At 33.9% G+C, this 22618-nt stretch overlaps 1 protein-coding gene and 1 long non-coding RNA gene across 2 annotated transcripts; both read left to right on the top strand.

The window, feature by feature from the left end:
• Positions 1 to 1939: 1939 nt before the first annotated feature.
• Positions 1940 to 6737, top strand: LOC133183395 (uncharacterized). The gene is made up of 3 exons (XR_009720633.1): positions 1940 to 2070; positions 2313 to 2454; positions 6641 to 6737. It is a non-coding gene; the product is annotated as an uncharacterized LOC133183395 (long non-coding RNA).
• A 3313-nt stretch (positions 6738 to 10050) lies between these two features.
• On the top strand, positions 10051 to 15576 carry LOC133182477 (arrestin domain-containing protein 17-like). The gene is made up of 6 exons (XM_061317323.1): positions 10051 to 10168; positions 10948 to 11097; positions 14095 to 14315; positions 14740 to 14919; positions 15104 to 15286; positions 15472 to 15576. Exons 1-6 carry the CDS (start codon positions 10051 to 10053, stop codon positions 15574 to 15576), a joined length of 957 nt encoding a protein of 318 aa, XP_061173307.1.
• The last annotated feature ends 7042 nt before the right edge of the window (positions 15577 to 22618 follow it).

Genomic DNA, 22618 nt, shown 5'->3' on the forward strand with positions numbered 1-22618 from the left:
ACCCAGATATCTTGATTTCTTCACTGTTGACATCCGTTATCCAACACTCAGATAAGCATGCTATATCTACACTATTGATAATAGATAAAAAATCACTATCCTTCTGTTTAACTCTAAGTCCCTTTCCAATGTTCCATGATAACACATTAAGTGTCCCGGGGCCGCGGCTATTAGTTGCGCTGTTGTCTGTGTTCGATCCCGCGACCGCGTGATCCTATTTACTCTGACGGCTTCCAGCTGTAAGCTCGCGTACAGTCCTTGCCTCCCTCGTAACGTCCATCGGTTGGACTTCCTCGGTGTGTTCTTCCATCCACTGATCGTCACTCGGATCATAGAGTACACCGTCAACAAAAAGACGATCGCGTACAAGTTTCACTCGAGATCCATCGTTCCAGAATTTATTCATGATTGGAATAAGAGTGCGTCGCCTTTCAGCCATTGATGCTGGGTACTGCCTGTAGACTCGGAACGGCGTCCCTCTTAGAAATGATGCTCGCTGTAAACAGAGATCAAGATCCTCCTGATATATGAATCTAGCGACCACCGGACGATTTTTTCCTCTGTAGTGCCGTCCAAATCTATGCACATTTGCAAACTGAACATCGTGCTGTATGTTTAATTCATTTGCTAGAAAACATCTAAGCTTGTAGTAAATATCTTCATCTCTACCTTCACCTCCCAGGTTTTCAAAAATTAAGTTCATCTTCATTGATCGATACTGAAGATCCACTAATCGCTCTTCCATTTCCTTCTCGTCACGTCTCATTTGATCCAAATTTTTGGACATGTTTTCAATCATGTTTGAGTGCCGCATTGTTTCTTTTTTTTCTTTTGTGGCGTTTTCCATGACCTTTGCATTTAATTCTTTTATATTTGTTATATGTTTTTGCAGACCCAGTATTTGTTTCTCCTGATCTTTCATTTGCAACTGAATCTCTTTCGTTAATGTTGCCATATGGCTACTTTCACTATCAAACTTGTCTGACATAAAGTTGACCGATTCTTCAATTTCGTGATTTTTGTTTTCGAGTCTCCCAACTCTGGAATTTAAATTCTTAACAGATCTCTCCATTTCTACTAATTTTGCTTCAATAGTGTCTAATTTTGATAACTTACTTGTTATAATGTCTAGCTTTTTATTGGTTGATTCAGTTTGTTTCTGAAGCACTGCGAATTTAGTTGACACATCGATTAGCTCCGTCAGATTCTGCGATGCTGCTTTTGGGGTGGATGTAGCCATATCATCTGTCATAGTATCTGATTCTATGGTTCCCGGCTCGCAGGGATCAGTGGTGTTGATTGTCTCTACTGGCGCTCCATACAAAACTTTGTTAACTTCGTTTATAACGCTACTGACCAATGGCGATAAACTGTTCTCACTGCCACTGACGTCTGAACTGTTTGACTTCTTTCTTTTCTTCCTTGAACCTCCCATAATAACAATGCAAAGTGACTAGCATACACAAGTACCATTTATATTGTAAATTCCACACTTTTCAAATGGAAATGGACATCTTAAAACACTGCTAATCATAAGAAATCACGAGCTCATCGAAAACGTGTCTGTCCACCATGATCACGTCTAGGACAGACGACATCCAAAAAATAAGAATTTAATGTTTATATTTATATTTTCTTATTTTCTCTCTTCATAATTGTAAATTCGTTAATCTTTATTAATTTAGCGCCTTTCAGAACTGGTGTGCTTAATAGACGTATTAGCTGTTGTGAGGTTGAAAGTTAAATATATAATTATCCTGAAAGTTTATGGGAAAAGGCACACGTTAAATATATTTCATTCAGCAAAAAATTGTGTTTTAGTAAAATCTTCACTGTTAAAATAAAAGAAAGGTATTTATTATTTAATAGGTCACACTCTACACTGCCTGTGTGCCAAGAAGTAAAATGAAAAGAACAACAAAATTAACAAAATTAATCAACCGTATTTAACACCTAGACTTGCCTCCTGGTCACTCAGATGTTTGGAGCGAAGACAGATTTGTGATTCCTCCTCTAGCACCTTCTTACCTGGGAGGGTGCTCTCTCATCAAAGTCAAATATTTTGTAACGGTAATAAAACAGGAGTTAATATTGTAAAGTGATGTTACAATGGCGTGTTAATCTCAGCGAGATCCGTAGAGACTAAAAATTTTGGTCTGGTGTCTCTACGGTAGAGACACCAGACCAAAATTTTTAGTCTCTATGGATCTTGCTGAGATTATGGCGTGTAATACAATATTCATCTGTAAAATATCACTATAAAATAATGATGAAATAGTTCAGGATAATGGTCAAATTGTCTTCTTCTCTAGCTTTCAATAAAACCCTCTGGACCATCGTTTAACTTACAAATCCCAGCTGAAGTAATCATAGGAACCATTCCACTACAGTCAGTGGTACAGCAATATCAACAGGCAAATTCCAGACCTCAGCCATCCGCTCCACCATTAATGCGTATGTGATATCAATTTTATAAGTATTGACACCTTATATATGTTCACTATTCTTGAACACCTATTTTTATGCCCCCGGATCGAAAGATCCCGGGGTATATTGTTTTTGTCCTGTCTGTCTGTTTGTCTTGTATGTCTGTCTGTCTGTTGTCAACTTTAACCTTGCCCATAACTTTTGATTGGTTGGAGCTATGATTTCATATTTCACATGTGTATTCCTTGTGATAAGACCTTTCTTTGGGTACCATCATATTTGACCTTTTGACCTTGACCTTGGAGTTTGACCCACTTTTGCAAAATTTTATGAGACTTTAACCTTGGTCATAACTTCTGAACAGTTAGTGCTTAGGGTTTCAAACTTCTCATGTGTATTCTTTGTGACAAGGCCTTCCTTTGGATACCAACAACTTTGACCTTGATCTTGGAGTTTGACCAATTTTTGTAAAACTTTAACCTTGGCCATAACTTTTGAACAGTTGGTGCTTGGGGTTTCAAACTTCACATGTGTATTCCTTGTGACAAGACCTTCCTCTGGGTATCAACCTCTTTGACTCTTTGACCTTGACCTAGGAGTTTGACCTACTTTTGAAAAACTTTAACCTTGGCCATAACTTTTGAATGGTTGGAGCTAGGGCTTTCATACTTTAACATATGTAATCCTTGTGACAAGACCTTTTCTTGGATACCAACTACTTTGACCTTTTCACCTTGACCTAGGAGTTTGACCCACTTTTGCAAAACTTTAACCTTGGCCATAACTTTTGAATGGTAAGTGCTAGGGCTTTCATACTTCACATATGTAATCCTTGTGACAAGACCTTCCTTTGGATACCAACCACTTTGACCCTTTGACCTTGACATAGGAGTTTGACCTACTTTCAAAAAACTTTAACCTTGGTCATAACTTTTGAATGGTTGGTGCTAGGGCTTTCATACTTCACATATGTAATCCTTGTGACAAGACCTTCCTTTGGATTCCAAGCACTTTGACCTTGACCTTAACGTTTTACTTATTTTAAAAACTTTAACCTTCGCCATAACTTTTGAACAGTTGCAGCTAGGTCTTTTAAATTTCTTAGGTATATTCCTCGAGACAAGACCTTTCTTTGGGTACCAACATTTTTTATCTTTTGGCCTGGATTTTGACTTTCATTTGAGAAACTTTAACCTTCGCCATAAGCTGCCATTCGAGGGCATCAGTGTTTCACAAACACATCTTGTTTTTTTTTGTTTTTTTTTTTTTTTGTTTGTTTTGACTATCCTTTTTTTGTCCGTCGGCGTTCGTCGTGCGTTAACATTGGAAAATTTTCAGCTTCTTCTTTAAAACCGCTGAACCAGTGTCAACCAATTTAAGCATCTATGGGTAAAGGGGATCAAAATTCGTGAATTTCATGGTCCCTGACACCCTGGGGCTTGAGAGATGGGGCTTGAACCACCAAAACTAATGCAATCTTTAAAAATCTTCTTCTTTACTCCTGGACATCAAGTAATCTAACTGGTGGCATGATATTAATAAGCATTGAGGCCTCTACCACAATAATGAAATTAATGGCACTAGGGTCAGGGGTTCTGGTGCTAGGATGGGGATATATAGATCATATAGTGAAAGTGCATTATGTCTTAATTCTTCTCTTCTCCTGGAAATTAAACAAACTAATTTAGTACATAGTTATGATGAACAAGGGTGCCTCTTTCAAAATTGTGAATTTCATGGCCCCTGGGTCAGGGGTTCTGATGTTAGGGCTGGGCTCTAATGATTATATTGTGAAAATGCATTAATGCTCTGAAAATCTTCTCCTCTGCTTCTGATTATTTAACAGATGAACTAAGTTTATAGTTTTGATGAGCAAGGGTGCCTCTCCCAAAATTGTGAATTTCATGACCCCTGGGTTAATAGTTCTGGTGTTAAGGCAGGGTTTTAATGATAATACAGTGAAAATGCATTAATTCTTTGAAAATTTCCTCCTTGGTTCCTGTGTATTTAGCCGATGCATGGTTATGATGAGGAAGGGGGCCTCTTCAAAATTATGAATGATATGGCCCCAGGGTCAGGGGTTCCGTTGGGAGTGGGGCTTATCTATTATATACTGAAAATGAATTAACGCTTTGAAAATATACTCCTTTGCTCCGTTGTATTGAGCAAACAAACTAAATTCAGAGTTATGATGAACAAGGGTGCCTCTTCCAAGATTGTGAATTTCATGGCGCCTGGGTCTGGTTTTACGGCGGGGCTCTAGTGATTATATAGGGAAAATGCATAATGCTTTTAAAATCTTCTCCTCTATTCCTGTGTATTAAGCAAATAACCTTAATCCAATAATATAAAAGTAAATATAGAAATATAATTATACGCAAATTTGCCTTTTCCCATCTTGGTATCTAGGAGGCAAACAGAGTACAAAATTGAAATAAGTGAAGCAAATGAGAGTTGCTCCTCTTTGCTAAATTAGTTTAAAGCTACAAAATGAGTCAATATCATGTGTTTCTTTTAAGATAATTGTATCATAAAGCTAACGGTTTATGAGAAATGTGAATAAAGCAAAGTTTTGAGATCTCAACTGCACGGTAAAAGCAAGAGAAGACTGCAAAATGTAAGTGCCGGAAAAAGAAAAGTTGTATCTATGGCGTGGTTGTTAAGATAATCGTCAATGTCAAGGTCATGTGTCTTTTATTTTTAGCGTGAAACTTGTAAACAACATTGAATCGGAGCAATCAAAAGTTAGGAATAAGTTCTGATCATCTTTTTTGAAGATTATATCAAAATCCTCGGTCATCCGACATTTATATCTATGGAATTGACACCATGGTTACTTCTTCAACTTTTCTGCGCATGCACCCTTAAAGAGGAAGAAGTGAAGCAATATTTTCGTGTTGGGGCAAACTAAAATTATTTTTTCTTATATTTTTCTCCATAAAAGTAGATTTTTTAGGTTCTGAAACCTGTAATTTTCTTAAACCTGATACTTTCAAGAATTGAATAAAATTTGCATGTGTCTTGCAAAAATTCTGCTTTTGTCAAATTTCCCGTTTTTCCGTCACGGTGTCTCTTTAATCAAGAAATGCTTGTGTATAATTTAATTTACAGGTTATTTGATTGAATGAGAATACAAGAAAGAATATTATATATATAGAAACAAAAAAAAGAATGTTTGGTTCTAATGAGCAAAGCGTGCTCAAAGTAAGATTCTTGTCTGTAAAGCGCTATAAAACTTGACATAAAGATTATTTATGTAGCAATAGAGTCGATTAACTGTGGTGTCTTTTTTCACGAGTTATTGACAGGTAGTCATGGTTGGCAAGAGACTGCAAAAAGTTGTTTTATATTTTATCAAAGTGGACAAGTGATCACAAAGAGCCAGGGTGAGTTTGGGACATGTTGTAGTTAGGGACAAGTGGTAACTAGCCACATTGTATAGCCAAGTCTCTCTTTGTGTACTTAATTGTAGCACTAAGCTGGTTACAAAAAACATATATGTATATATTGAATACCTTACACACTTGGCAAGTTTCCATTGATTTTGTACATTCAGCAATCATTATCATCCCTGTAAGACTTCGAAAAACCAAGTACAATCACAAAAAGATCACTCGGGTCTCGCACATTACAATAAGCAAGGGTATTTTTACCAGATTTTTTAAATTTTCAGCAAAATTGCTTCATCAATAAGTTTATTTTGTTTTATACTTTTAAGGATCCTTTACAGTGTTGTATTATACTCAGGTGACTGTTAAGGCCCTCGGGCCTCTTGTTCAATGTTGTTGTGATACCCTAAAAATCTAAACCTCAGGTTACAGGCACGTAGGAGGGCAGAAAAAAAATGACAACTTACCTCAAAAAAAATTTGAGGTAGGGGTGGTTGGTTCAACTTTTTGGACCAGATATTTTTTTTAAAATACTTTGCCATGGAAAAAATTAAAATTATCTATGCTGCAACAAAAAATTGTTGGGGGGGGGGGGGGGCTTTAATTGAACATAAACATTCTAATTGAACAGTCAAAACTAATGTTTGAAAAAAGTGAGGGGGACAAGTACCCTACACCCACAACCCCCTCCCTACCACCCATCCTCCGATAATATGTGCCTTGATTAAGTGCTTTAATTATAAGCAGTCTTGCTGGAAAAAAAGACATACATGTATATGCATTCCAGAGCTTTGTTTCTTGAGTTCAGATAATTTATACTGCAGCTACTCCTAGCTTCACTGAATCGATATGGGGCCCAACCAACATCGAAAGGGACGAGGGGGAAGAGAATGGGCAGATATATGGACAACTGGAATTTACTCCTAGATACTGGTTTTACAATCCGTAGTTGGTTATACATGAACATCAAGGGGTGTTCCTCTGCTTTAAGAGAAATCGAACAGATGTATGGACAACTGAAATTTACTCCCACTGGTTTTACAAGCCGTAGTTGGTTACACGTGAACATCAAGGGGTATCCCTCTGCTTTGAAGAGAAAGTAAAGTACATATTGAGAATTCAAATCCATTCAGTTTATGATTGTCTTTCTGTTATATTTTTAATTTTTCTTTATTGTGTGCTATATAAACAAGTCCGTTTAAATTTTTAAAAATAAATTGTTAATCATAGTCTGGTCACAATAACATTACAGAAAATCATAACATGCCTTAACTTGATACAAAGGTAGTGTGAAAAAAACTATACGCAGTACTAGTGTTGATTTATGATATAGCAGACTAAACTATCAAAAAGCAAAATGGGTATACTCTTGATGGTGTCATATGTACTTTACAATGTTTTACAACAAAAAAATCAATTACGACCTTAAGCGTGAAATGTTATTTGGAATATCATTTGGTAAGTATATATGTATTGTTCATCTTGCTTTCCATGTGTACATTCTGCATATATTTTTATAGAATGATTGTTTCAGAGTTTTTGTTCAAACTTTTCATATTATGAAATACATCGTTTTGAAAAAATGATTCATAGTAAACCCCAAAAAAGCAGAATTCTTAGTCTGTTCAGGGGAAAGGGCGGGGGGGGGGGGGGGGGAGAGAGAAATGCAGTGGTTATTATAAGGGTAAAAATGGAATTTCTAAATGGCGTCTTCTTTAAATCGGTAGATACATAATTTTTGGAGATATATTTTATACTCCATTTTGTATTTTTACTTGAATGTTGTTCTTCTAGTGTAAATATTTTTATTGTTGCTGTCTCCCCTCTTTTTGAAGTAGAGATTTATTGACTTACGATGTCATGCAAGTGACTGAGTTGTTTTAATTATATTAGATGTTAGAACTAATCTCCTTTAAGGTTCAGTAACCCTCTGCTCACTCATATAAAATGTTGCTTTAACGCTCATTATTTTTCAAAAGAAATGTAATTTATAAGTAAAATACAAACAATTGTATCATGGCTTGCGGGGCAAATTTGGACAATAAAGACATTTCAACTTGACAAATTTTAAATAAAGGAATAGACATTTATGTCATTATGAGTTATCTCTCTTATCAGAGTATCAATGAACCTTAATAAAACTAGATTACCTCGAGCTAAATGATTAATATTATTCTGAAAATGATATTTCGCTGCTACTGTAACAGACACTGTTTATGTAAACATTGAGACACTCGAATATATGCATTAAGATGTATTTGAATATCTGAGAATTTATTTAGTTATAGGTATTACAGAAACTGAGAAACAAAGGTCAAGTATTATTTAAGACAAAAGAATTTCTAACATCCACGTGCACCCACCCATATATATATATATATATATATATATATATATATATATATATATATATATATATATATATATATATATATATATATATATATATATATATATATATATATATATATATATATATATGGGTATTTTTATGTTTTGAAAAAAAAATCTGTTCTCCTGATTATGACATTAATTTTCATACCCTTTTAAGACATACACGTTTGTTTGGATTTTGATGTATAATGAAGGTTTTTCCTGAACTTGGAGTTAATCAATAGCAGGATGTGAATAAAGTGCTAAAACATCAACATGAAAAGTTATATGTATTGATCAAAATGGTAAGGTAACGTGGATTCTGGGTAATGGCCACTGAATTTTAAATGTGACTTCCATTTGTATCAGACAAAAACAGGTGAGTTTTCCCAAGAAAACATTTATATCCGTCTGGTGACTTTAAAGCTTTATTGCTATAATCGTTTCATATTTAGTGAATCTTTGCGCGGGTATGTAAAAATTACAGTATTCATGTGATTACTTACCAAATGATTTTTTTTAATGTTCACGTCAATTTGATACTATTTCTATTTGACAGTTGTCTAAATGTGATCAGCTACAATCACGTGGATTTGATTCTTCTTCCAACCAAGAAGCTTACTTGTTGGGAAATATTCGTATATGCTAAAAATATTCATTTAATTGGTATCATTATTTGATTGAATAATTCCTAGCCTTCTGGGTGCTGAGAAATCATACCAAGTTAAATTCACCCAAACTAGACCTTCCGGTGAATATATTTATTTTTTTTTCTACACTGAACTGAAAATAGATCAAGAATTTCAAAATTGATACAATTTGTCATAAAAAGTTTTGTTCACCTGCACTAGACCTCCCAGGTGAACATAACATTTTTTTCTACATCGCACCAAAAATAGTTCAAATGTACAACTTGTTACGATTATGTTACTCCCATTTCTCTTACTGCGTTCGATTAGGACCTCAACAGTAAATGTAAACAATCAAGAAAGATTTAGCCACCCTTAAAACACAACCCCCCCCCCCCTTTTTGGACTCGGTGAATATTTACTCCTCAGGTGGCTAAATCATCGTGTTGACCTCAAAAACATCAATAATTGTATTAATTACATGTAGTATATTCGGTATTTTGTGCTGGCCTGTCTTACAGAATTCTTTTGTTTTTAATTCATTAAACATATTTTCTTGAATGGAAGAAGTAAGTAAATAAATTTACATCTATATGTACTGTGTACAGGGAAATATTCGTCACCGTTTCGCCCTAATCACAGGTGAACGATTTTAAAATGGGGCGAATTCAAAGAACACAATATAATTTCTTAAACAGACCTGTAACTGGGCGAATTTAAAACGGGGCAAAATTGTGCGAGAGGGCGAAAATAACCCTGTATACACTATAACATTTGTTTTGGCTTATAGCAATGCACGATTAACAGAGATTTTATTTTATTTATTTTTACTGAAATATGTTTTTGACTTTTATAAATACCCTATTTTCGCAACTGAAATTTTAATAGAAAACACTTAAAACTCCATACACAATTCAACTACCTTGATTTTGGTACACTTCGTGTCCTCAAACTTTTTTAAGGATCGGAAGATTCACATAACTAAAACAGCAGGTTTCAACATACAAGAAGAACAAGAATGATCTCGCTGAACTGTCTCATTTAGCAACGATTGTATTATTTTGATTATTTATGTCAGCAGTACAGGGGCAAGACTGACGTCAAAATTTATTCTCCAGTTTTAAAATAATTCTTAACTTCTCCAAAATTTCAGCATTTGTGATATATTTATTGTTTATTATTTGCTCAATTTGCTTTATTTATAGAACACGCAATTTATTCAATTCTATATGATGGGAAAGTTGCAAGTGTACAAGATAGAGTTTGATGAATTACGGGCTGTATACAAACCGGGACAGAATGTGACTGGGCGACTTATCGTAGAACTGGACATGGGAATAAACGTCAGGGGTAATTATTATATACTATATAATTCTCAATGGACCATTCATAGATTTTAATGTTCAATGATACTCTGATAAGAGAGATAACTTTTAATGACATAAATGACTATTATTCCTTTATAAATTTGTCAAGTTGAAACGTATTTTTTGTCCAAGTTTGCCCCGCAAGCTATGCTATAATTGTTTGTATCTTTCTTCTAAAATACATTTCTTTTGGAAAATCATTAAAGTTTAAGCAACATTTTATTCGAGTGAGCAGAGGGTTTATGAACCTTAAGTCGCATGTTTGGATTTTCTTTACTAATGATATAGTTTATGGTAAGTCGTGAATTATTGTGATTTAATGAAAAATTGTCTTCCATTAAAAAATGATATATATTTAATGATCATACAAACACACATATGTATGTGAAATTCCAATTGAACCACTTACAAAACACTTTACAACTAAAACCTTTATTTATGTTTAATTTGTGTTTAATTTCATAACTTAAAATATTAATAATGAAATAACTTTATACGTATTTTATGCGAAAGGAAGCCTACCCATACAAGGAGATTATGATATATTTACAAAATTCAAGCACTTTACAAATTAATATTATAAACATCTTCAGAATGTAGCACGTACATGTGTAATTTGAAATACGATAGGTATTGGTAAAAAGTAAATTTATCATTCTCTGTGTTACTTAACTTCAGTGATACTTGAAAAGGTCCTGTTCTGAAGCAGCAAATCATGAAAAATGTTGAATGGTTTTCTTTCTAACAATTCTTTCTATGTAGAGATACAAATGAAATGTGTTGGCTGGGGAGAGGTTCACTGGACTCGGAAAATACAGTCAGGGGGGCCGGGACAAAAGCAGAAAACAGAAACTATACACTTCAACGGGGAGGAAAACTATTTTAGGAGTGTTCTTGCGCTTTATGGCAAAGGTGTTAATTTTGAATTCTACCGTCTTTTTCTGCATACATTGAAAACCAAGAAAGTATTTTGATTGAGGAAAGCCTTAAGACACAGATATTCAAAGTGCATTTAAGTTTTTCGTGATGTCAGTACCATAAAACTTAAAAAAAAGTATCAGGTAAAGAAATACTGAATACATGTACCGGGTATTTTCTGCGGTTGTCCAATTTTTGCGGTATTTAGCGGATAGGACACATCCACAAAAGCTACAATTGCTAAATATTCTTAGAATATGAGATCTTTTTTTAAATGCTTTTTCATTTATCCGGAACCGCTGTCAGTTGCGCGTACGTCAAGGTAGTGTTTTGTCTGAATTAACCCGTGAATTTATAGCTGATAATTGTATACATGTGTATATATAACACTTTTTTATACTTACGTTGTAGGGTAAGGTATAAATGTTATTTGAAAACAATGCACTAATTAAAACTAACTGAAAGACAGACGAGCAGAAGAGCTTCTCATTCGCCCTGATCACGTCATGTCAAACTTCAAAATAAAACGTTGCAGTGTACTATGAAATTTTACACGCCCGTTAGTCATTTTCTAGAGATTATATTTTGTAGTATAATGCAACCGCAGAAAATTGAAATCTCAGAAACTAATGCTAAATTTCAAAGGCCAAACGCAAAAATTTTCTACCGCAGAAATTATCCGTTATACGTAATTTATCGCGTTGGAGGGCGTGGTTTCATCATTCAGAGGGTAACTATGTTTTTAAATAAAAATGTTTCTCGACGAATGATTTTCAAGTAATTTACCTGAAAGTATAATATTGTGTTATATCAATACGAAGACCAGATGTCACCTTTTGTGGTACGTACGGGAACTGCATGTCAGCTACCTTAAAAGTTAGTCTTTGTAAGGGGATCTGGGGTCTTCTAGTGTGACATATGAATACGAAAACCAGAAGTATCCTATCGATTTATATCAATACGGAGATCAGATAATAACAATACGGAGACAAGAGGTCACGAAATGTGGCATATGAATATGGGGACTGCATTTCAGCTGCCTAGACGTCAATCTTTGTTAGGAGACCAGAGGTCATCTAGTTTGGAACATGAATACGGAGATCAGAGGTAACTGAGAATATCAACATGGAGACTAGAAGCCGCCTATTGTGATTGATTGTTGTTTTACATCATTTGCGAGATTTTTTCATTTATATAAGACGTCACTAAACAACAGTTAATATAGAACTTCACTTGTCATTCATAATCAGGGACATGGAACAGGTATGGTTCGTGCCAATTCTTTCAGCGACACAGAACCTTTTTAAAGCCGGTCTCATCCGAAAGACCCGTGATTTCATTTCTAAAGTCGGGAGCTTAATACCTAATTCACCTAATACGGTATATAAAATATGGAGACTACTTGTCACCTAAACCAGAAATCTGCAAGGAAACCAGAGCTAGGTCACCTAATATGGTAGATCAGATCATCATTACAGAAACATAATGTGGCGGAAACCAGAGTCACCTATTGTTTTGTTCTTATTTTACGTCACCTAATGATATATTTATAAAGAAACCAAGCCCAAAGACCATAAACTGAAAAGAGACTTAAAACCATAATTTAAAAATACTTTAACTTTTGAAATGAATCGGGAAGAGGACAAAATGTAAATACTATGCATTTTAATAAAATGTTTTCCTTAAATAAAAATCAATCTTTTCAAAATAAAAACTTTGACTTTGGAGTCTGTGGTTTCCATTTTGATTTAAAATATTAGGTGGTCTCCATTCTCCATATTGATCTTGTGTGGCTCTAATACCGAAGAGTTCGTATACATGTAGTATATTACTAAATACGCGAGATGACAAACTAACCTGAGATCCTGAGGACCATTCTCCATGCACAGTCGTGAACTTTTTCGATTTGAATATTTCGTAAATAAGTCAGAAAAATAAATTATGAACATACATGTAAGTAAAACATTTTTGGGGGGTTGGAGAGGTGAACGGTGGTACAATCCCCCAAACACCTGTTTGAGAATGTACACTAAACGGAAATATTATTCTTTCATGTAAATTAGGCCATCCCTAAAAAGAATGTTTGGAATTGCCGCCTTTGGGGTTTCAGACCCAGGAGGGAGGTAGGAATATATATATATATATATATATATATATATATATATATATATATATATATATATATATATATATATATATATATATATATATATATATATATATATATACAGCTGCGCCTCGGTTGACAATGGTTTTCTTGGATGAAATTTTCAGTGTGACACTCAACTACATGCAATATTTATATATTGTGATGCACAAGTATTATTTCTTTGTAAGGTAATAATTAGAAATGACGAAATAGAAAATAATTTTCAAAGAATCCAGAAGTCTTTATTCTTTATTCAAACAAAGTATACTATCCAAAATGAATTAAGACTTCATAGTACGGAAGCGTATTAGGGCCGCAGCAGTATTTTTTATTAATTTGTTATAACAAATTAGTAATTTGTTATAACAAATTACTAATTTGTTATAACAAATTATCAATTTGTTATAACAAATTATTAATTTGTTTTAACAAATTATTAATTTGTTATAACAAACTATTAATTTGTTATAACAAATTACTAATTTGTTATAACAAATTACTAATTTGTTATAACAAATTATCAATTTGTTATAACAAATTAGTAATTTGTTTTAACAAATTATTAATTTGTTATAACAAACTATTAATTTGTTATAACAAATTATTAATTTGTTATAACAAATTAGTAATTTGTTATAACAAATTACTAATTTGTTATAACAAATTATCAATTTGTTATAACAAATTATCAATTTGTTATAACAAATTATCAATTTGTTTTAACAAATTAATAAAAAATACTGCTGCGGCCCTAATACGCTTCCGTATCATAGCTATTGTCTTGTTTTTTCTACCTTGCAATTTATCTTATTCTTGAGTAGTATTACATGTATCAATTTCAGTTGCTGAAACAGGAGAGTGGCTTCCTCAAGGTCGACATATCTTCCATTTTTCCTTTACACTGCCACCCATGCTACCATCTTCCTATAATGATAAATTTGGAAACATTGTGTATGAGGTGTCGGCCATTTTAGATCTAGATTTTTGGTCTACAGATCAAATCATTCGAAAGGAATTCAAAGTCGTCAGCGACGTGGACCTCAATAGGTACCCAGGAGCTGAGGTACACTGATTGGGTGATATTTTCATTAAATATTCTATGTGAATATACATTTTATTGATTGGGTTCCAGGGCAATATTTTGATAGACCCACGACATCTTTTTACTGTGTGCATTTTTACTAAACTTTTATATTGTAAAATTACTAATGTCGGTTAAGGAACTACATGTATTATGACGTATCCTGCGCTGGCTTCTATGCATAAAGATGAAAAAATTTTAAAGTCAATTTTTTTTTTTTAATTAATTTGGTCAAACCCGTAACTGTCTAACACCAATTAATGCAAATTAGATTTAGATGATCCCGCCTAGTCACAATGAAAATTGTTAACTGTCGAAACTTCAGCGAATTGTATGTAATTTAAACTGTATTGGATCTGGTTCACTTTAAATGAAAGCCCATGAGTATTAAAATTATCTTTCGTAGGCATCAATAGAAATTCAGAATTTCAAGTACGTATGTTGTTGGTGCTGTAAATCAGGACCTATCACAGGGATTCTAAGAACTTCCAAAACTGGCTACGTCTCGGGGGAACCTGTGGTATTTGATATCACCATCCAAAACCGTTCACGCCGAGTTTGTGGGGTATCTGTTGTCTTTTTAAAGGTTTGTTCCATCACAATATTAGATATTTTGTTTGGGAGAATGTATCCATTATCTGGAAGAAGTTCTGAATTGGTAAATTTAAACTGGAAACACTAACAAGAGAAGATATAAAATGAAATAAGATAGCTCGTTTTTATTATTTACAATGACATTTAAAAAACTGTATTTTTGAATTATTTCTAAGGAGACTATTTATCATGCCAAAGGGGAAAAGAAAGTGTGTGTTAGTGAAATTAAGAAATCCCAATATGAAGATGTAATGCCCGGAGAAATCCAGACCTGGGATGACGAGGAATTTGATGTACCTTCCGTACCCCCGCCATGTCTCGAGGGGTGCAAGCTTATAACCATTGATCACTACTTGAAGGTATATTAATTTTACTGTTGTGATAATAATGTAAATATGGACAAACAAATAATTACGACTGAAGTTTGCTTTGATAGAAATTTCATAGAAAAAGTCCTTTAATTTTGAAAGCTGAAAATTTTAAAGTAATAGTAGTACAGTTGTACTACGTGTATAGTATGTTTCACGTATGTCTTTTTTTTCAGTTGGTGATAGACCCTGCAGGACCAGCTTTTCATTTAACCGTTCCACTGAAGTTGATAATTGGATCCATTCCCAGCTATGGAACGTATAGAATGTTTGACCTATGAATTTAATATTGTGAGAAAAGGACATTTCCTGACATGATACTCTCAGTATTGACTATGGAAAACGCCATTTGCTTTAAGAAACAAAAAAAATTACAAGGTTTTGAGGCTTGATTCTAGTGGCATATTTCTGCCATTTGTCAGATTGATTGTATATTGTTTTACGTCCCGCTGGAGAACTTTTCGCTCATACAGAGACGTCACCATACCAGTGAAGGACTTTACTCGACACTAAGGCCTTTGAGCAGTGAGGAATCTCTATATATCGGTGAAGGACTTCAAATTTATACCTTTACTCGGTACTCAGTGCAATTGAGCAGTGAGGGATCTTTAAATATATCTTGCCAACGCCTGCCGAGACACGGGGTCTCTCTTTTTAAGCTCTCATCCGAAAGACCTGCAACTTTCATTTCTTAGTACCAAGCGCTTGGCCAAGGAACTGTTATCAATTTATTTTATCGACTTAGGTCAGTCGAGGCCGGGTTTTGAACCCATGACGATCCACTTGTCAGACCGTGACGATCCACTTGTCAGATGTTAGTAAATGTCAAATTGTCATTAATTAAGTTGTTTATGTCGACTTGTCAGATATTTATGTCGACTTGTCAGATAATAATCGATCAAGAAGTCCTAGGAACTCAGTATCTTTTAGTACGGAAACGTATAACCTCCTCGATCGTGTTGTTGTGTTAATATGGCAAAATAAAATTAGCGTCATCTTCTAATGAAATGCCGGTTTATAACGTCAAAATTATATCGACTTATACAAAGACAAAAAAAAAATGCGAAATACTTTGGATGATATAACCGCCTTTTTAAGCTCTGTTGACTTTGATCAAACCAGGATGATTTTTTCGTAATATTATTTGTCGCAAAAAAAATTGCATAGAAATATTCTCACAATTATGTATTGTGCGAATAATGTCGATGTAATGCAATTTCTAAGGATTCAATGGTTTGATAATTTTTTGCCTGTTAACAGGGAATGTTAACTCAAGTTTGTCTTCCTAATTAGTAAGATAAAAAATTCAATGTCTGATGAAAAAAGTAAATTCTCATAGTTTAAAGTAAATCTTATACAGTATCAATTTTGATGCATAGACCCCCCCCCCCCCCCCCCCCCCAGTAAATACATGTATAATGATTACCAAAAAATCTGAAAAATTATGTTCTAAACCAGGAGAATATAATTATGCAGACATCATCACACATGAAACATTTTCATCCATAGTAATGACTTATGTTACATATGACGTCAAAGATGATGTGAATTCAATGCATTTCAAAAAAAAAATGCTGTACATTAAATGTTACTTTCATTGATAATTTGGAAAATATGGAGCGCAGGCCTGCTCGTACTCCCTCTTTTAATATAATGTGTAGAATGATAATATCAATGGAATATTTGAAAACAGTTTCTGAGTAAGACTGCACTCTATAAAAACTAAAGTTAAATTGAACAAAATGTGTGCATATTGTCCTTTTTTTATATATAGATACATGTTGCAGCCAATCGCAATAGTTTGTGACGTCACAGAAACAAATTCCAATTTTTCCCCATGCAATGATGTATTTTGTTAATTCAAATTTAGTAATTTCATACAGAGTATTCAATCGTGTATATTTCGTGAGGCTTTTCGAAATTTGACGTTTATGGGGGCAGGCATATGCATTTGCCGTACATAGTTCATTGATTTTCAAGTATATAATACATGTACTTATGTTACATTAAAGTTTTAGAATTAAGAGAATTTAAAACTAACTATAACAATAGTTAGTTTTAAATTCTCTGAATTCTAAAACTTTAATGTAACACTTATTTATAATTTATACATTAATTTTTGTTTATTTATAGAAAGAACAAGATGTGTTTGTGAAACACTGATGTCCCTGTATGGCAACTTATAGCAAAGGTTAAACTTTCTCAAATGCAAATCAAATATGTTGGTACCCAAAGTAAGGTCGTGTCTCGAGGAATATACCAGTGAAATATGAAAGTCCTAGCAGCAATCATTGAATAGATATGGAAAAGATTAAAGTTTTTCGAAAGTATGTCAAACATCAAGGTCAAATGGTCAAAATTAATGATGCCCAAGGAAAGGCCTTTCCCTAAGAAATACACAGGTGAAATATGAAAGCTGAAGAACCAATCGTTCAAAAGTTATGACCAAGGTTAAAGTTTTTCAAAAGTAGGTCAAACTCCAAGGTCAAGGTCAATGGATTACAATTGTTAGTATCCAAGGGAAGGTCTTGTCGCAAGGAATAGACATATTAAATATGAAAGCCATAGCACCAAATGTTAAGAAGTTCTGTATAAGGTCAAAGTTTTCAAAAGTAGATCAAACTCTAAGGGCAAGGTCAATGGATTACAATTGTTAGTATCCAAAGGAAGGTCTTGTCACAAGGAATAGACATGATAAATATAAAAGCCCTAGCACCAAATGTTCAAAAGTTCTTATAAGGTCAAAGTTTTCAAAAGTAGGTCAAACTCCAAGGTCAAACGGTCAGAGTTTTTGGTATCCAAAAGAAGGTCTTGTCACCAGAATTACATATGTGAAGTGTGAAAGCCCTAGTACCAACCGTTCAAAATTTATGACCAAGGTTAACGATTTCCAAAAGTAGGTCAAACTCCAAGGTCAAAGTTGTTGGAATCCAAAGAAAGGTCTTGTCTGCAGGATTATATATGTGAAGTATGAAAGCCCTAGCACCAACCATTCAAAAGTTATAACCAAGATTACTTTTTTTCATACGTAGGTCAAACTCCTAGGTCAAGGTCAAAAGGTCAAAGTTGTTGGTATCCAAAGGAAGGTCTTGTCACAAGAATTAAACGTGTGAATTATGAAAGCCCCAGCACCAAAAGTTATGGCCAAGGTTAAAGTTGTATAAAATTTTGCAAAGCTGGGTCAAACTCCAAGGTAGGTCAAATATGATGGTGTCCAAAGAAAGGTCTTGTCACAAGAAATTTACCTGTGAAATATGAAAGCCATCACTTCAACCAATCAAAAGTTATGGGCAAGGATAAAATTTTTGCGGACAAACAGAACGACGGAAGGGCAGGGCAAAACCTATACACTTCCGAATCTTCGTTACGGGGGCATAAAAATGTCAATTATCAAAAGCATGAAATCTCATATATTATAATAATATTTTTTTTGTTTTGTGTAATTATCAATGTAGAAAAAAAAAACAACGTTTGGTGCCCTATATACCCCCACCCCTAGCTTTTTTATGCCCCCGTATATAAGATTCGGGGGTATATAATTTTTGCCCTGTTCGTCTGTCTGTCTGTTTGTCTGCAAAAACTTTAACCTTGCCCATAACTTTTGATTGGTAGGAGCTATGACTTTCATATTTCACATGTGTATTCCTTGTGACAAGTACTTTCTTTGGGTACCATCATATTTGACCTTTTGACCTTGACCTTCGAGTTTTACCCACTTTTGCGAAATTTTATGAGACTTTAACCTTGGCCATAACTTTTGAACAGTTGGTGCTTGGGGTTTCAAACTTCACATGTGTATTCCTTGTGACAAATTTTTTCTTTGAATACCAACAACTTTGACCTTTTGTCCTTGACGTTTGAGTTTGACCTACTTTTAAAAAACTTTAACCTTGGCCATAACTTTGGAATGGTTTGTGCTTGGGGTTTCAAACTTCACACATGTATTCCTTGTGACAAGGCCTTTCTTTGGAAACCAACCACTTTGACCTTGACCTAAAAGTTTGACCTACTTTTGAAAAACTTTAACCTTCGCCATAACTTTTGAACGGTTGGTGCTAGGGCTCTCATACTTCACATATGTAATCCTGTTGACAAGACCTTTCTTTGGAAACCAACTACTTTGACCTTGACCTAGGATTTTGATCTACTTTTGAAAAACGTTAACCTTGGCCATAACTTTTGAACGGTTGGTGCTAGGGCTTTCATACTTCACGTATGTAATTCTGGAGACAAGACCTTTTTTTTTAAATACCAACAATTTTGACCTTTGACCTTGGAGTTTGATCTACTTTTGAAAATCTTAAATCTCTGCCATACCTTTTGAACATTTGGTGCTACGGCTTTCATATTTCACATGTACATGGGTACATTGGGACAAGACTTTCCTTTGGATTCCAACAACTTGGCATTGACCTTGACCTTGGAGTTTGACCTACGTTTAAAAAACTTTAACCTTGGCCATAACATGTGAACATTTGGTTCTAGGGCTTTCACATTTCACGAACATGTGTATCACTTTTGACAAGACCTTCCCTTTTGGATCCATTTGACCTTGACCTTGACGTTTTACTTACTTTACTAAAAACTTTAACCTTCCCTATATATTTTGAACAGTTGGAGCTAGGGCAATCAAATTTCACAGGTATTTTCCTCGAGACAAGACCTTTCTTTGGGTACCAACATTTTTGATCTCTTGACCGCGATTTCGACTTGCATTTGAGAAACTTTAACCTTCGCCATAAGCTGCCATACGGGGGTATCTGTGTTTCACAAACACATCTTGTTAATTTTTTTTATCAGACATCGATTCAATGAAATATATGGAGATAACGAACACTATTCAAGCTCAAAAGTCCATTAAACAATACAAAACAAGAGCAGAGCAAACATGGGATCAGGTGCCATGGAGAAGTCAGCATCCCCTGCCGACCGGTCACACCCGCCTTGTGCTCCTTGTCATGAACGGGAAATAACGGGAAAACCCGTAGCCAATTCAGCGTGTAACTAAATGGTCTAGCAATTAGTATGAAAAACATCAGTTAGCATTTGATTTTAGTTAATGATAGATTGTATTTGCTGACAATGTCATTGTATCGACCATAAAACTTGCGAAATGGTGACTTTAAGGGAGACTGGTGATATTCTTGTTTCATAAACTTGTTTGTCAATAACTTACCTCGTTATAATAATTGTTCTTACGTAGAGCATGCTCTTAAATTGCGTATCGAATCAACTGAGAGATATAAACCCCGTATGCAGGTGATATTGGTATATTGCTGCATAAGTAAGGGAAGTTGACAATTGAAAAGTTAAAGTCATTACGTTTATCGTAAAGCTTAGTTGTTATGTTACCATTAACGTCTTTTTCCAGTAAAATATCCAAATATGAAACAAATGTGGCAGGCTCTGTAGTACCTTTTATTTCAAGCTAACTGGGATATATCGATTCGATATATCTATATCTGGAGTTAAAGGCCACAGCAAGTGTTTTCTTCATCTATATATAAGATTTTTGAATAAATAAATTAATTAATTAATATGAATACAAAAATAGGTCTGCTAATAAAGGGGCGCAATTGGTGCCCATGGGATTTCCAACCGATTGTTGGAAGACCTGGTCTCCAAAAACCACTTAGAAATTGTCAATAAGACACTCAAGCATCTTTTCATTATCAACTTCAGAGTACTTGTGTGTACAATCAGAATGTTTTTAACAAAATAATACATTACATTATATTGACAAATGTGTTTACTCTTTCAAATTTGGTGGAATTAAATAAGTCGTCTACGTGAAGTCATCATATATGATAATATGTTGCAATAAGTCTGCGATATCTTATTTTAGAGGCATAATTTATATTTTTAATGCGACACAGATTAACGTGTATAATTTTGTCAAAAAAGTGTCATTCATTAGAGATTATTGTTATAAATAAATTGCCAAACTTTGAAGTATTGTATTTGACAATATTTTTTTTTAATATATGTGGATTTTTAAAGCAACAACACGAATCAATACGTTTCCGTGTCAAAGAGGTTAATGCCACTAAGTGACATTTACTTCCCATAATACAATCATTATGTAAAATCTGAGAAGTCGACATGCATAAGTATCCAAGAAGTAAACTTAATTTTCTGACAAATCGACATAATTTTCTGACGAGTAGACTTAATTTTCTGATAAGTGAACATGATTATCTGACAAGTCGTCATATAGACATAGTTTCTGACATGTTGTCAATTATCAGACAAGTGATATAGTTTTCTGAAGTCGACTTGTCAGATGTTATGTCAACTTGTTAGAAAAATTTTGTTAATTTGTCAGATGTTACTAGTATGTCGACTTACCAGATATTTATGTCGACTTTTCAGATAATTACGACAACTTGCTAGAAAGTTATGTCGACTTGTTAGATGATTATGATGACTTGTCATATCCAATTGTCGACCTGTCAGAAAAATATGTTGTCAACTAGATGACACATGGGCATGGACATGTTGCATTTCTAAACAGGTGAACAAGTGACAAATCAACAAAAAGATCTGACAAGTCATCATAAAAATCTGACAAGTGATGGCAGAAAATTCACTAATGAAATAATAAATATATTTTAAATAGAGCTTTATTATTTCATGTAATTGATTTTTTTTCGTCCATTCTAAACATATATAATAGGAGTTTCTTTGATAATCTTCTTTTGTGATTATTGTAAGAGTCGATATTTAAGCGCCTCTCATTCTGTCAAGGTTAATTTTGACTTAAAATTTCAAGATGCTCCGATAACTTTTTTTTCAACAAACAAAGCCTTGTCTACTTTGGGTTACCTCACCCAGTTGTAATGACAGACGTGTGCCGTAATAGGATATTTTTGTTGTCATTGTTTTCTAGATCTGTTTATTATAAGAAGCTTTCGGGCATATACATTGTAACATAAAAAAAAGCGTGGAAAATGAGATGGTTATGGTTGAAATGCCAATAGAATTGTACAAAAATCAAATTTCTCTAGTTTATATTGTGTATATTTATAAATGTTTATATGATACTCATTAATTGCACATGCCCAAAACGTTTTATGGTGTAATTTTTAAAGAAAAAAAGGGAGTGAGAAGGACACAGTTCATATCAAGTATGAATTTTTTTTTTTTACCAATTTAAATGCCAGTTGTTTTTTTATCATAAAATTGTACTTGAATGCATAATAGGTTTTACTTTATAAATTTATTTTGATAATGTGGTTTATTTCATTATTTGTACTCATAGCTATTTATTCGACTCAATATATGTACGACCTACTGAAAACAAACCTACTTCCGCTTTGTGAA

The sequence above is a fragment of the Saccostrea echinata genome, unplaced genomic scaffold (genome assembly GCF_033153115.1).
Source record: "Saccostrea echinata isolate AGI-Se365-2 ecotype Australia unplaced genomic scaffold, CSIRO_AGI_Sech_v1 ptg000009l, whole genome shotgun sequence".
Lineage (NCBI taxonomy): Eukaryota > Metazoa > Mollusca > Bivalvia > Ostreida > Ostreidae > Saccostrea > Saccostrea echinata.